The sequence below is a fragment of the Sarcophilus harrisii genome, chromosome 2, assembly GCF_902635505.1.
Source record: "Sarcophilus harrisii chromosome 2, mSarHar1.11, whole genome shotgun sequence".
NCBI lineage: Eukaryota > Metazoa > Chordata > Mammalia > Dasyuromorphia > Dasyuridae > Sarcophilus > Sarcophilus harrisii.
Window position 1 is genome coordinate 510071733 of NC_045427.1, and position 12768 is coordinate 510084500.

Consider the following 12768-nt stretch of genomic DNA (forward strand, 5'->3'; position numbering starts at 1 on the left):
CCGGGACAATGTCTCTGTACCAAGGCAGAATCACATGCGGGCAGAAATATTGGATGAGGCAGAGGGTATGTCAGCAAATTTAATCAAAGGGCCTGCTCTTTCTGGATTATCTGTTTTTTAGATATCCCCTAATACAACCTCCCCTGTACTGCTGTTTCTAAAATAGGGCAGAAGAACTCATCTGTTGACAGGTCCTGTATTTGCCAGTAGTTTGGCAGTGATTCTACCTTTTCAAAGGATATTGAACAAGGAAGTTTTTATGAGACATCATGAGAGTCCTCTAAAATATGAAGGGGAAGGAACCTCAGATGCTATCAGGTTCAACCTCCTTATTTGACAGATGAAGAAACTGAAGTCAAAAGAGATTAAGAGACCAGCCCAAGAATAGATCGGTAGGAAGCATCAGAGGTGAGATTTGAACTCAATACTCTTATTAAAGAGTCAAGGTTCTTTCCCCTGTAGCAACTAATTTGTATATGATCGCTATTCCTTGGTACCAATGTGAGAGAAAGAATATTGGTGGGAGGAATTATGGGTGTGATTCAATAATTCTCCTCTACAAAGTCTTTCCTGATTCTCTCCCTTGTTAGTTTCCTTCTCTAAATCATTGTTGATCTGTTTTTTAGTCTAGACTAGCATACTTATCCATAAATCTTATTTTGTCTTGTAGAATGCCTGTTCCTGGAGAACAGGGACTATCTCATTTTTATATTTTATCCTCAGTGCCAAACACAGTGTGGGGTAGATAGTAAACATTTAAAATAAATGTTTTGTTAATTTACATTCTGATTATTTTTTTCATTTAAAAATGTTTTTTAAAAAAACAACCTATATCTGGGCTTCATAGAAGCTTAACTTGGGGATCTTGTCTAATTATGTACCTGATACTTTCACCTGTGACTCAAATCTGTAGCTTGCACAGTGGTCACATTCCAATAAACCATCTCAACAGATGAGCTAAACCAGATTGAGGGTAACCTAACCCAAAAAGTCTTAACCCTGTTGGAGAGCTAGAGAGGTATCGACCCTAAGCATATGAAGATTTCCTCCGATGGAATGGACAAATGAGAACAATTTGTTCCGATGGCCATGAAGATGCAGAAGTAGGTGCTGTGAAACACATATTGAGGATATCCAGATCATTCGTTACATTCCAGGTCATTGACAATTGTCTTGACTTTTGTCCTGCTGATGGACTTTAACAATTGAGTAAGAGAAGTGAAGCTGATGACTTTTCAACTCTGCCTCACTTAAATCCAATTCACATATAAGTCAAGACATCAGCTCCATGATATCACTGATTCTTTTTAAAATGAAAAGCAATAATGCTTATATTGACTCTGAAAAGTTTATTGAGGTAGTCTAGGCTGAGAGACTAGCAAAGATGCACAGTCTTCTGGGAGATCAATTAACCAAACAATAAGACCTACTGTGTATTAGGCACTGTGTTAAAGACTGGCTATAAAGACAAAGATGAAACATCCTTGCCCTTAAGGAGCTTACATTCTAACAGAATATAATAACAAAGAAGATGCATGGAGCCCAGAATACAATCCTAGATAGTCCAAGCTCTCTGGAATGTCCCATATGTTTTAATCTCTTGGGGGTGACTGACTTGTCACTCCTTTTTGTTTCAACTGATACCATAACCCTTTCAAGACATAATCAGAAATAACTAAATTTGCACTGTATTTCAGAATGGTCTCTATGAAAGGACATAAATACTCTAGATTTCCTTTGGGTAGAATTTCAGAAGAGGGGGAAAATGAGTTTTTAAAAATAAAATTATCTTATTTTTACTTCGCAGATTGCAGAATTAGGGAAAGAGGGAGCAGCAAAAAAAAAAAAAAAAAAAAAAAAAAAAAAAAAAAAAAAAAAAAAAAGTTATTAGCCATGATCCTCTCTAAGCAAAGGAATTTTCCAAAGATATGGCCCTAACTCTGATGCTCAACAAAAGGAACAAAAGTCTCAAAAAACCCAGAAGGATAAAATTCATAAGAATGCTTGTCAAATAACCAACTCTTTTTATAAACAAAGATGGTATTGAAAAGGATGTAGCTCCTCCAAAGCATCTCCTTTTTAAAGTTTCAGAAAGATCAAGCTTTCTCAGAGATTTCCAGCACAACCTTATCTAATCAGGGTCTCCCTAGTTGAGTTTCCTACAGAGGGAGAGGAAGTTTTTTCCATGACAGAAATCAAAATAGAGATTACAGCTTTCTATCTCTTAGGCAACTTTCCCTGTGGTTCCAAAGATTTAAAAATGTAAATCACCTGTAAAAGGTAAGACTGTGATGTCTCAAAGCATACTACTTGATGTGCCAGAAGAGTCTGGGAATTGGAGTAACCAGATCCTTTGATCTCTTCACTATGAAGGCCTGGAGAGTTTAGAATCACAGCATGAATCAGGATATCAAACTTCCCACACTGAAGTAGGAATGGCCAACTCAATATGTATGCAAAAGCCTTATCTCCCCACTGTGCTATCCTCTCCTAGAACTATCATAAGATATATCTTCACAAAAATCAGAGTTCCAGATCATTAGGGAATCCCCACATTTCTACTGTCCTTTTAGGATCCTCAGAGACGAAGTCAGGAAACAGGACTCGGCATTGCTTAAACCAAGTCTTTATGCACTGGAGAACTGGCTTCATGAAGGAGTCTTATTCCTATAAAGGATAGAAGCTAGCCTACCATATGAAATTTAACATTCAGCAGGCCACTGTTCACTAAAATAAACAAAAATATTTGTAGAAATGTCATATTTATTCATCCCTTCCTTTCCATTCCGATCTTCCTTCATACTTAGATTAGGCCCTCAGTTTCTCAGCAACAACTATATATATTCTGTATGAGCTACATAATATGTTAGTTTCTATTGTCCTCTAATTGTTTAGTCTCCTTCCCTAAATTACATATTGCCTAAAGGCAATATTTCTTTCTACCTCTTAATACCATGCTACACACACACACACACACACACACACACACACACACATGCAAGTGTACATAAATACTAAATGCTAGTTGATGGATTCAGTTATGAAAGTTTTTGTTTAAATTTGTTGTTTTTTAAGTCATATCGTTCACTTCACTGACTCCTTTTAGGGTTTTCTTAGCAAAGATATTGGAATGATTTGCCATTTTCTTCTGCAGCATTTTTTTTAATAGTTGAGGAAACTAAGACAAATAGATTTTAAGTGACCTGCTCAGGATCACCCCGCTAGTGAAAATGGATTTGACCTAGGGTTTTCCTGACTTCAGGCCTGATCCTCTATCCACTGTGCTACCCATAAAATCCAAGTATATTGCCTTCTTTGAGAATTGAGCTCAGGACCTTTAGATGATGAGACTAATATGCTATGTGCTGCACTAAGAAGGCTTTTGTTATTGTTGTTTAGTACTGTTTAACTCTATGTGACCCCATTTGGGGTTTTCTTGGTAAAGATATTAGAGCGATAAGCCACTTTCTTTTCTAGCTCATTTTACAGATAAGAGACTGAGGCAAACAAGGGTTAAGTGACAATGCCCAAGGTCACACAGCTAGTAAGTAGCTAAGGACAAATTTGAACTCATAAAGATAAGTTTTCCTGACTCCAGGCCCGGTGCTCTATCTACTAACTAGTCACTCACCCTAAAGTCTATTATACTAGTACTAATAATTATTACTGCCATTTAGAGAATGCACTAAAGCTTAGAAAACATTTTTTATATACTTCCTCACTGGTACCTCACAATAAATCTGTGAAGTTCAGATTATAGATTATCATTATTCCTATTTTACAAATGAGGAAACTGAGGTAGAAAGCAATTAAAAGTTTTGTCCAGGGTCACACAGCTAAGAATAGGGGAAGCATTTAAAGCCAAATCATCCTATCATCTTATCTTCAAGTTCAATTCTCTACACTGTATCATGCTGACATGTATATACATATAAACAAATGGGTAAAGGAATACCTGGATGCTATTAATGAAGGAATAACATGAGTTTCTGGTTCAGATCATTTAAAAGTTTCTGAAAGTGTATATATTAAATAAATGGATATGTTTTTGTATGTTTTTTATAAATGTCAGTTTATTTAGGGACAGAAGCATGGTTGCACATGGCATATGCAAAGTTTTTTAAATATCATAAAATCACAAAGAAATGACATCACTTTTATTTTCAAGATACTTAAATCCCACATACCTACAGGAATGGTCATCCCATGAATCTTATCTGCCCAGCCTGCATAATACCGAAGAGTTTTGATGACACCTTGCAAATCCACATAAAAAGCTTGAAGAAATGGTTTGCCACCATTTAAAGATTCCATGGTCTATGGGGGGGGGGGGGGAATGGAAAGAAATGAAAGAAAAATCAGGCTTCTCAACTCAGTATTCATACATTATACACACTAAAATAATGGCTCTGACAGCAAAGATTGTATATTTGATAAACCAAACTTCCAGGGAACACTAAAGGAAAAATTTTGTAACTTCTGGTTTGCTTTCTGTTGGACATGATATTTATGAAGTTCCATAATTTCCCACCAAAAAAAGTTGATATAAATTAGTTTTCTCCTTTTCCTGAAAAAATGTTCATATCCCTTTTATTTTTAAGCCAGAAATAACAAGAATTTGAAGGTGATAATTTTTAAGCCCATGAACCTAATCACCACTATTCTGATATATCAACACATTTCTGTGATCAATAGCAAAGATGATAATATTATTTAAAGTAGGCTCTTTTTCATTAATGATTACAATTAGTAGGTGGTATGAAGTTCAAGGATTCCATAAACAATTTGAATCTATTTAGAAGGACAAAGGACTTTTATAGAACTATGGAGAATATAAAATGTTTTCTATGATTGCCAAAGCCCCTGCTGTGAACAGAACTATCTATAGTGCCCAGTTAATTTATTTATTAAAATCAAATAAACAAGATCTCCTCTAGGGAAACACATACATTAGCAACCAAAGGACTTGTTCCCTTCTGTGCACCATCCTATTGCCAACAGTCTTTTTAGTAATTCTAATCCTTAGTTTGATGAACAAAAAGAGCCATATAAACAAATTAAAGTGGCTATCCCATGTAAATGACTGCAGGCTAGTTAAACATACAACAAAAGACGGAATTTTTTAAATGGAAGTTTTCAGAGAAGAAAGATGGGATAACAAGTCCAACCTTAACAATAGGCAAAGCATATCAACTTGACACACAGGTAGTAAATAGCATAAAACATCTGCACATACATATAATTTCTTCTGGAAGATATTTTTATAGCATGCACTATTGAGAAAATTATTTTAGTGCTGATCAAGATGTAATGAAAATGTGCTCTGTCTTCACATTCTCTCATTAGAATGAAAAATGTGATTACTGACACAGTAATTTATTCATTTACAATGTGGACAAGATGGTATTCATTTTAAATATCGCATTACTTAGCTCTGCATATGTTAGCTCACAAGAATTACAAGGATCAGGAGAACCCATCCTACTGGCTTATTAGTACTTCTTTATGTAGCCCTTGGGATGAGTTTAACATTCTCTAAGAATTAGCATGCTAATAACTAAGATCCACATAGTTAAGTGTAGAGCCAGCAATTACATGGAATTTGTGAAGCATCTACTGATGCCATGCAGATTCACTGTGTAACAGCTAAGCTTGCATGACACTCTACATTGTGTCAATGTAGGAAAGCCTTGGATCTTACCATGGCTCAAAGTCAGAAAAGTCAATGATAATCTATTGGAATTCAATGACTATGAGATCTACTTTTGCAGAAAAACAAAGACTTTCTATCTCTCTTGTATTATATCCAAAGCCTCTAATACTTTCTAAGAAATAGGCCTTCTAAGTAAGGATGGTATAGGTGAGGTTTCAAATCCTTTTTTCAGGGATTTGAAAAAAGGAAAGACATGAGTTAGGTGGGAAATAACATTACAATTCTAAAAAAAAAAATCTAACTGTAGTAATCAAGTATAACCTTGGATATAAACTTATCCCATGTGTAATTAATCTAATGCCAATTAGCCAATCTATAAAAGATCTATCTTTTACTTTTATGGAATGGGAAGATCCCAGAGGGGTTCTTGAAGACTGAGGCATGAGCAATGCTAATAATGTGGGTATGAAAAGCTAATAGTCCTAAACAAATAGAAATTCTGGTCCTGAGTAGATAATTTACCCTCACAATCTTCTCAACACTATTTTTGTTCAGTCATTTTCAATCATGTCTGCCTCTTTATGACCCGTTTTGGGGGTTTTCTTGGCAAAGATAATTTAGTGGTTTATCATTTCCTTCTCCAGATCATGTTACATTTTATATCTTTGACTTTACCAAAATAGGATCTGAAATAAACTTGATAAGCTACATCAATAGGCTGAAGCTAGCTAGATGAACATTAATACAAATAAATATAAAATTTGCACTTGGGTTCAAAGAATCATCTATAAATACAGGGTGGGGAAGATATGCCTAGAAAGCAATTTGTGTGGAAATAGACTTAGAGAATGAAATGGAAGAAGTAATATGCATCTGTGTGTTTGTGTATACATGTGTATGTGTGTGCCATGTGTTCACTTTAGTCAGAGTATATTTGGAGTATCATATAAACTGATGACAATTGATGGGCTGGACTATATCTGGAGAATCTTAGAATATCATTGTGCTGTAAGAAATGATGGCTATGAGGAATAAAGAGAAGCACTGGAAGACTGATATAAACTGATGAACAGTCAAGTAAACAGAATGAGGAATTAAGGAATTTTCTTTCCTTTGATGACAGAAGAAAGTCAGTATCAAAGGAAAGTATTGACTGATCTCATAAATTCATCTGTCTCTATGAAGAGTCCCCAGTTAGTTATGATTGACTATCTATCTTCAAGACCATTGCAGTCAATCGCAGAACAAAATGGCTCCCTTCTCATGACTCAAAGGTAGTAAAACCATTATAGAATCTTAGAGCTGGAAGGGACATCAGAGGTGATGTAATCCAATCCCTGCCTAAATCATAAGTCTCATCTATAGCAAATTTGGCAAGTATCCATCCAAACTCTATCAGATTACCTCTAGTAATGAGAAATTCACTACCTATTAAGGAATTGATTATAATGTTTTTGTTGTCTTTATAAAGCCTGTAAAATTCTCTTGATTCTCCTTGAGAATATGAAATTATAATTTGGTACCTTATAACTGAGAAGAGAATTGCTCATCTGATTTCTCCTTTATCATATAATTTCATGCAATCTCATTTACCTCAGGAGAGCACCTTTCTTTCCCCATGATCACCTAACGTTCATTGCCTTTTGTCCAAGGCTCCAGTTCCTTATTAGATTTTTGAAAAGACAGAAAAACTTTCAAGGAAATGTGAGGATAGATATCTCCCTAGTGTATTTCAATATAAAATTAAGTGGGATATTCTTAGGCTCCTTACTGAAAGAACTGCCCTGTCTCTTTCCACCAAGTCTGCTAGCTTGTCCAGGAGACGACCTCTCTCTGAAGCATCCATTCGCCTCCACACTGAGCCAAGAGAAAAAGCCAGGCGTGCAGCTCTCACAGCTTTGTCTATGTCAGCCTGTCAGAGAGAAAGAGACAATTGCATTGAAATTCCTTTTTATGACATAATAGCCTACATTAAGGACGAATAATCTTAGTTTCCTCAGAAATATATTGACTGCTAACAAAGGTACAATCCAGAGGTTATAGACCAGTGTTTATAAACCGGTAATGTATAAGTGGATATTGGTTCATATTTTTAATTCTAGAAAGCTTTAATTCTATAAACTTAAAGCATTGCCTCTTTTTCCTTACACAGGAATCTTCTCTTAGCTCCCTCCCTCTCTCTGACTCCCTAGCTCTGGTCCTTGGGATGATAAAAGCCAGGATTTAGAAGGCAAATTGTAGTAAATAATTTTAGCTTATCAATACACAGTGTATTCTAAAGTGGCAAATACTATTCTTGGTAACATGCTTGTCCTCTATTTTTTTAGGAACTACTTATCTCACAGGAAGTATTCTTTCAGCAAGGTCATTACCTTATCTGCTTCTTGAACTTCACACAACTGTTCCCCAGTGGCTGGATTGTAGACTGGAAATACACGCCCACTTTCTGAGTTCTGCCATTCATTGTTAATAAAAATCTAGAAGGACAAATATTTTTTAGAATATTTATGAAACTTCTTGAGAGCTCATAGAAGATAAATGACAAGGAAAGACAGAAAGATAATATTTGAGCAGCCTTTGAAAGGACAGAAGAGATGTGGTTGTTAATCTTATTTCTTTAGAGGACTCCAAAGTTAATAGCTGAGGGTAGCTGTTTGCAACAGGAAAATGGCAGGAATCTACTAATAGCAGATGAAAGATACATGAATATGTAGCAAGCACCTGGTGCCAGGTGAGAAAGAAAGGCAAGAAAGTTCACTTTGAAGTTTTGTGTCAAAACACTTGGCAGTTAGAGTTAGAAGAAAAAATTTTAAAGAAAGAGCTGAAGGTTTTAGTTTCAGCAATTATGGAGGGCAAAAGTAGTGACCTGAAGAGACTGCTAGGTTTGTGTCCCCTCAAAGATTTTAAGGTAAATTGTTTGCCCTACTAGAGACAGCGAAGGAGCAAAAGGAACAATTTCTGGAGGAATTTCCTCTTTAACCTATCAGGGAGAAGTGGATTATTCTTTAAAAAAATTTTTTTAGGAAAAAATAAACCAAAAAAAATTTTAAAAAGGAAGAAAAGAAAAGAAACTTGAAAGGATGGAAAGAAAGAAGGAGGAGGAGAAAGAGAAAAAAGAGAAGGAAAACTGAACCAGAATTACAACCCAGATGGAAAAGGGACTTTAGATCATGTCTTATGAGGATGGCTCATTAATGAAGGAACTGAAGATATTTGACCTAGCGAAGAATAGACATAGGGGGATCACATTTGTTAAAAGGATTTTGTTTTTCTTTTCTTTTAATGGGGCAAGGGAACTGAGAGGGAGAGAAGGTCGATTCTTGTTCACTGAAAAAAAATTTTTTTTTGTTTGCCTTTTTTTTTTCTTTTTAAGCGAAGATAGGGAATGAAATCTGGATTTCTGGAAGACAACTTGAGGTATAAGAAGGGCAAATTCTGAAAGTGGTTAGAAGCATGGTATTTTCACCTTTTTTGTTTGTTTTCTTTCTCATGGTTTTTTCCTTTCTGATCTGATTTTTCTTGTACAAAATAACAAATATGAAAATATACTTAAAAGAATTGTACATATTTAATTTAGATTTCTTGGTATTTTGAGGAGGGATGAGGTAAGAGAGGGAAGGAGAAAAATCTGGAACATAAAATCTTACAAAATGAATGTTGAAAACTATGTTTATATGTATTTGGAAAATAAAATACTAATGAACTTTTTTTAAAAGTTTAAAAAGAAGAGCGAATTGTTGGATAGTAAGCATCCCCATTTGACTTTTAAAAAAATCTTTGTGTATATTCTTGGGGATACAGTAGTCTATTAAATAATATTGTTCTTTAGTAATTAATTATTCAGTAAATCTGATCAATGTAGTTAGCCAAGCAAGTTAATTTATATACTGAAAAATGATTTCTTTCCACCAAAATCAAAACCCTCACAGGTGAGGTTCTTATTTATTGACCAATACCAAGGAGCACAAAGCCAGCCTGCAGCTGTTATAGGTGTCAGCTGCCAAGAAAAGGTGAGTTGGGATCTGGGATCCAGGGCATGTTGTTATGTTGGGGAAGTGGAAGAGAATTTCTGAAGATTTACTAGCAGATGCTAATTGCAGCGACCTTGAACAAAAGGGAACCAATTCTAAGCTTGTTAACTGGAAGGTAGGATAATATAGGGTATGGCTACAGGATAGTTTATATTAAAAATTACCTGGAGTTTTAAAAACTCCACTATGACAACCAAAAAAAAAGAAAAAGAAAAAAGAAAAAAAAACAGGGAAGAAAGAGAAGGAAGTAGGGAAAGAAAGAGGGAAGGAAGGAAGGAAGGAAAGAAAGAACGAAGGAAGGAAGAAGAATAAAGAAATATGCCTCTGACATATATAGGTTATGTGTAGAATCACTACATGTGATCTGTGTAGGACCTGAATGTGTAGGACCTTATGTGTAGGATCTGAAGCCCAGGCAACTCTATATACTACAGAACAATCCTGTGGATGCTTTTTATATCAGTGAATGAAGCTTCCACACTGGAACTTCTTGCACACATGCAAATCAAATGTCTAGACCTAAAAACAAACAAGTTTAAATCATGGGAAGGAAGGAGGAAAGGGAACAGAGAAAAGGAAGGGGGAAAGGGCAGTGTATTTAAATAGTTTCTGAGTGTCAAATGCTGTGCTAAACACTAGCAATACAAATTTAAAAGCAAGACAGTTCATGCTCTCAAGGAACTCAAACTAAAATTGAGAGATACAATATATAAAAACAAGTTCATTTGTTGTGAGTGGGGTAAATATTTATCAACCTGGCTAGGATATGATGTGTGTGTGGGGGGGGGGGGGGGAGGGAATGTAAGTAGACACATACTGTTAATCTACATTATTAACACTTTCTTAAATCTAGCCAATCAACAAAACAATAAATCAAGCATTGATTTGTAACTTGATTTTTGAGGTGTAAATGCTGACACTAAAAATTTAACAATCAGCTCTCACCAGCCCATTAGAGCGGGCTCTAGCAATCTTAATGCTAGGTAGGTGAAAAGGCACAAAAATCCTGAATGTGTAGTAACGGAGAGGAAAGCAAAGTGACCTTACAAATGCCAACAGAATAATCTTTGTACCAGAGGAACGCCCCTCCCCCCCCACATTCTTCTTTGTTCATACAGCATTTCCAGTATTGTGTTTATTTCTGGTGTCATATTTTAGGAAGTCATCGACAAACAGAAGAGCATCTAGGAAAAGCCCCCAGGGTGAGAAGGGGGACTGAAAACTATGTCCATATAAGGATCTGTGACTACTTGGTGACTTTTCCGAGGAAATGGAGAATAAGAGCCATCTTACAGGATGAGCTGAAGGAACTTGAGGATGCTTTAACCCTTTGGTTTTTATTTTATTTTAAGCAAATATGACTTTCTTCATCTATAAAATGGAGGCAAACAATAAATTGGGAGTGGAGAGGGACGCAAAGAGAGAACAGCTGAAGAAATTGTTTAATGTCTCCATGGCAAACTCTTCATACAATCTGCTGTGGATAGAACATTGGGAATGGAAGCAGGAAAAGTCATCTTCATGAGTTCAAATTTAGCCTCAGATGTAGACAAGCCACTTAACTCTTTTGCCAGTTTCTCACCTGTAAAATGAACTGAAAAAGAAATAGCAAACCATTTTGGGGTCTTTGCCCAAATGGTCACAAAGAGTTGGACATAACTGAAACTGACTGAACAACAACTCAAATCGAATGAAAGATTTGGTAGTTATATTTAAAATTCGTTGAAGAATCATATCCAAAGAATGGTGATAAATGGATCAATTTCCTCTGGAGAGGTTAAATTTCAAAGATTTCTGAATAGGCTTGATTTTCAGACAGCAATAAGCCAGACCAATATTTTTGGCCTGTGAATGACTTCTAGGTTTCAGAAGACTGTTTTCAGATTCTGCCTCTGACATATATAGGTTATATGTAGGATCACTTTCCATCTCTGAAGCCTAGGCAACTATATACTACAGAACAATCCTATGGCTGCTTTTTATATCAGTGAATCCCCATAGATATCATCCCCATATATCTATAGATATAGATATATATCTATATATCTATATCTATAGATATATATAGATATATATATAGATATATATAGATATATATATAGATATATATAGATATATATAGATATATAGATAGATATATATAGATATATATATAGATATATATAGATATATATAGATATATATAGATATATATATAGATATATATAGATATAGATATATATCTATAGATATAGATATAGATATAATCCCCATAGATATCAGTGAAAATGAATCTTTCACACTGGAACTTCTTCCACACATGCAAATCAAATGTCTGGACTAAAAATCAAACAAGTTTAAATCATGGAGAATCCCCATAGATTTTTAGCAAGAACATTTGACCAAATCTTTATTCTATTCACTGGCAATCTAAAGCTTTCTGAAATATTTTGATATTTTTGGCTGTGCCATTGACTAGCTCCCTTAAAGATAACATTTACCAAATCTGTACTGACATCTAATTTTTTTGGCATGCTGCTGAGCAAATATTTCCACAACATTTGAAACATCTCAGCTTCTCTGAACAATCTCAAAAGTATCCAAATCCTGTGCGGAAAAAAAAATTGGTTTCCTATCATATTTCAACAGGCTATCTTACTCTTGAAAAAGAGAATTCTCAACTTGGCTTTTCTCAAAAACTAGAGGAAAGAAGTTAAAAAAAATACAGCTGTTGAATTTTACAAAACAGAGCACTAACCTACTAAATTTGTTGATGGTTGAAAATAATACAAAGAATGAAATAAATATGAACTTTTAATTCAACTCAACAAATATTATTAGGACCTACCTCCCAGGTTGTGAGGATCAAATGAGACAATAATTACAAAGGGTTTAGCACAATATCTGGCACATAGAAGTTCTATTAAAAAATAGTTGTTAGCTATTATTATTATTATTATCAGGACAGTAAGACTAGATAGAGCACATTAGATAGAAGGCTTGGCCTAGTGTCAGGAAGACTCATATTCCCCTAAGTTCAACTCTGTCCTGAGATACTTACTAGCTGTGTGACCATGGGCAAGTCACTTAATCTGCCTCAATTTC

The 12768-nt window shown here is 35.0% G+C and overlaps 1 protein-coding gene across 1 annotated transcript in view; it reads right to left on the reverse strand.

Annotated features, from left to right (window-relative positions):
* Positions 1 to 12768, reverse strand: part of ALDH1A2 (aldehyde dehydrogenase 1 family member A2) — a 111244-nt gene that overhangs the window by 65242 nt on the left and 33234 nt on the right. The window contains exons 2-4 of the mRNA XM_003755713.3: positions 8026 to 8130; positions 7425 to 7565; positions 4188 to 4317 (exon numbers count right to left, since the gene is read on the reverse strand). Of these exons, the coding sequence (XP_003755761.1) occupies positions 4188 to 4317; positions 7425 to 7565; positions 8026 to 8130 (376 nt within the window). The remainder of the gene's footprint in view (positions 1 to 4187; positions 4318 to 7424; positions 7566 to 8025; positions 8131 to 12768) is intronic.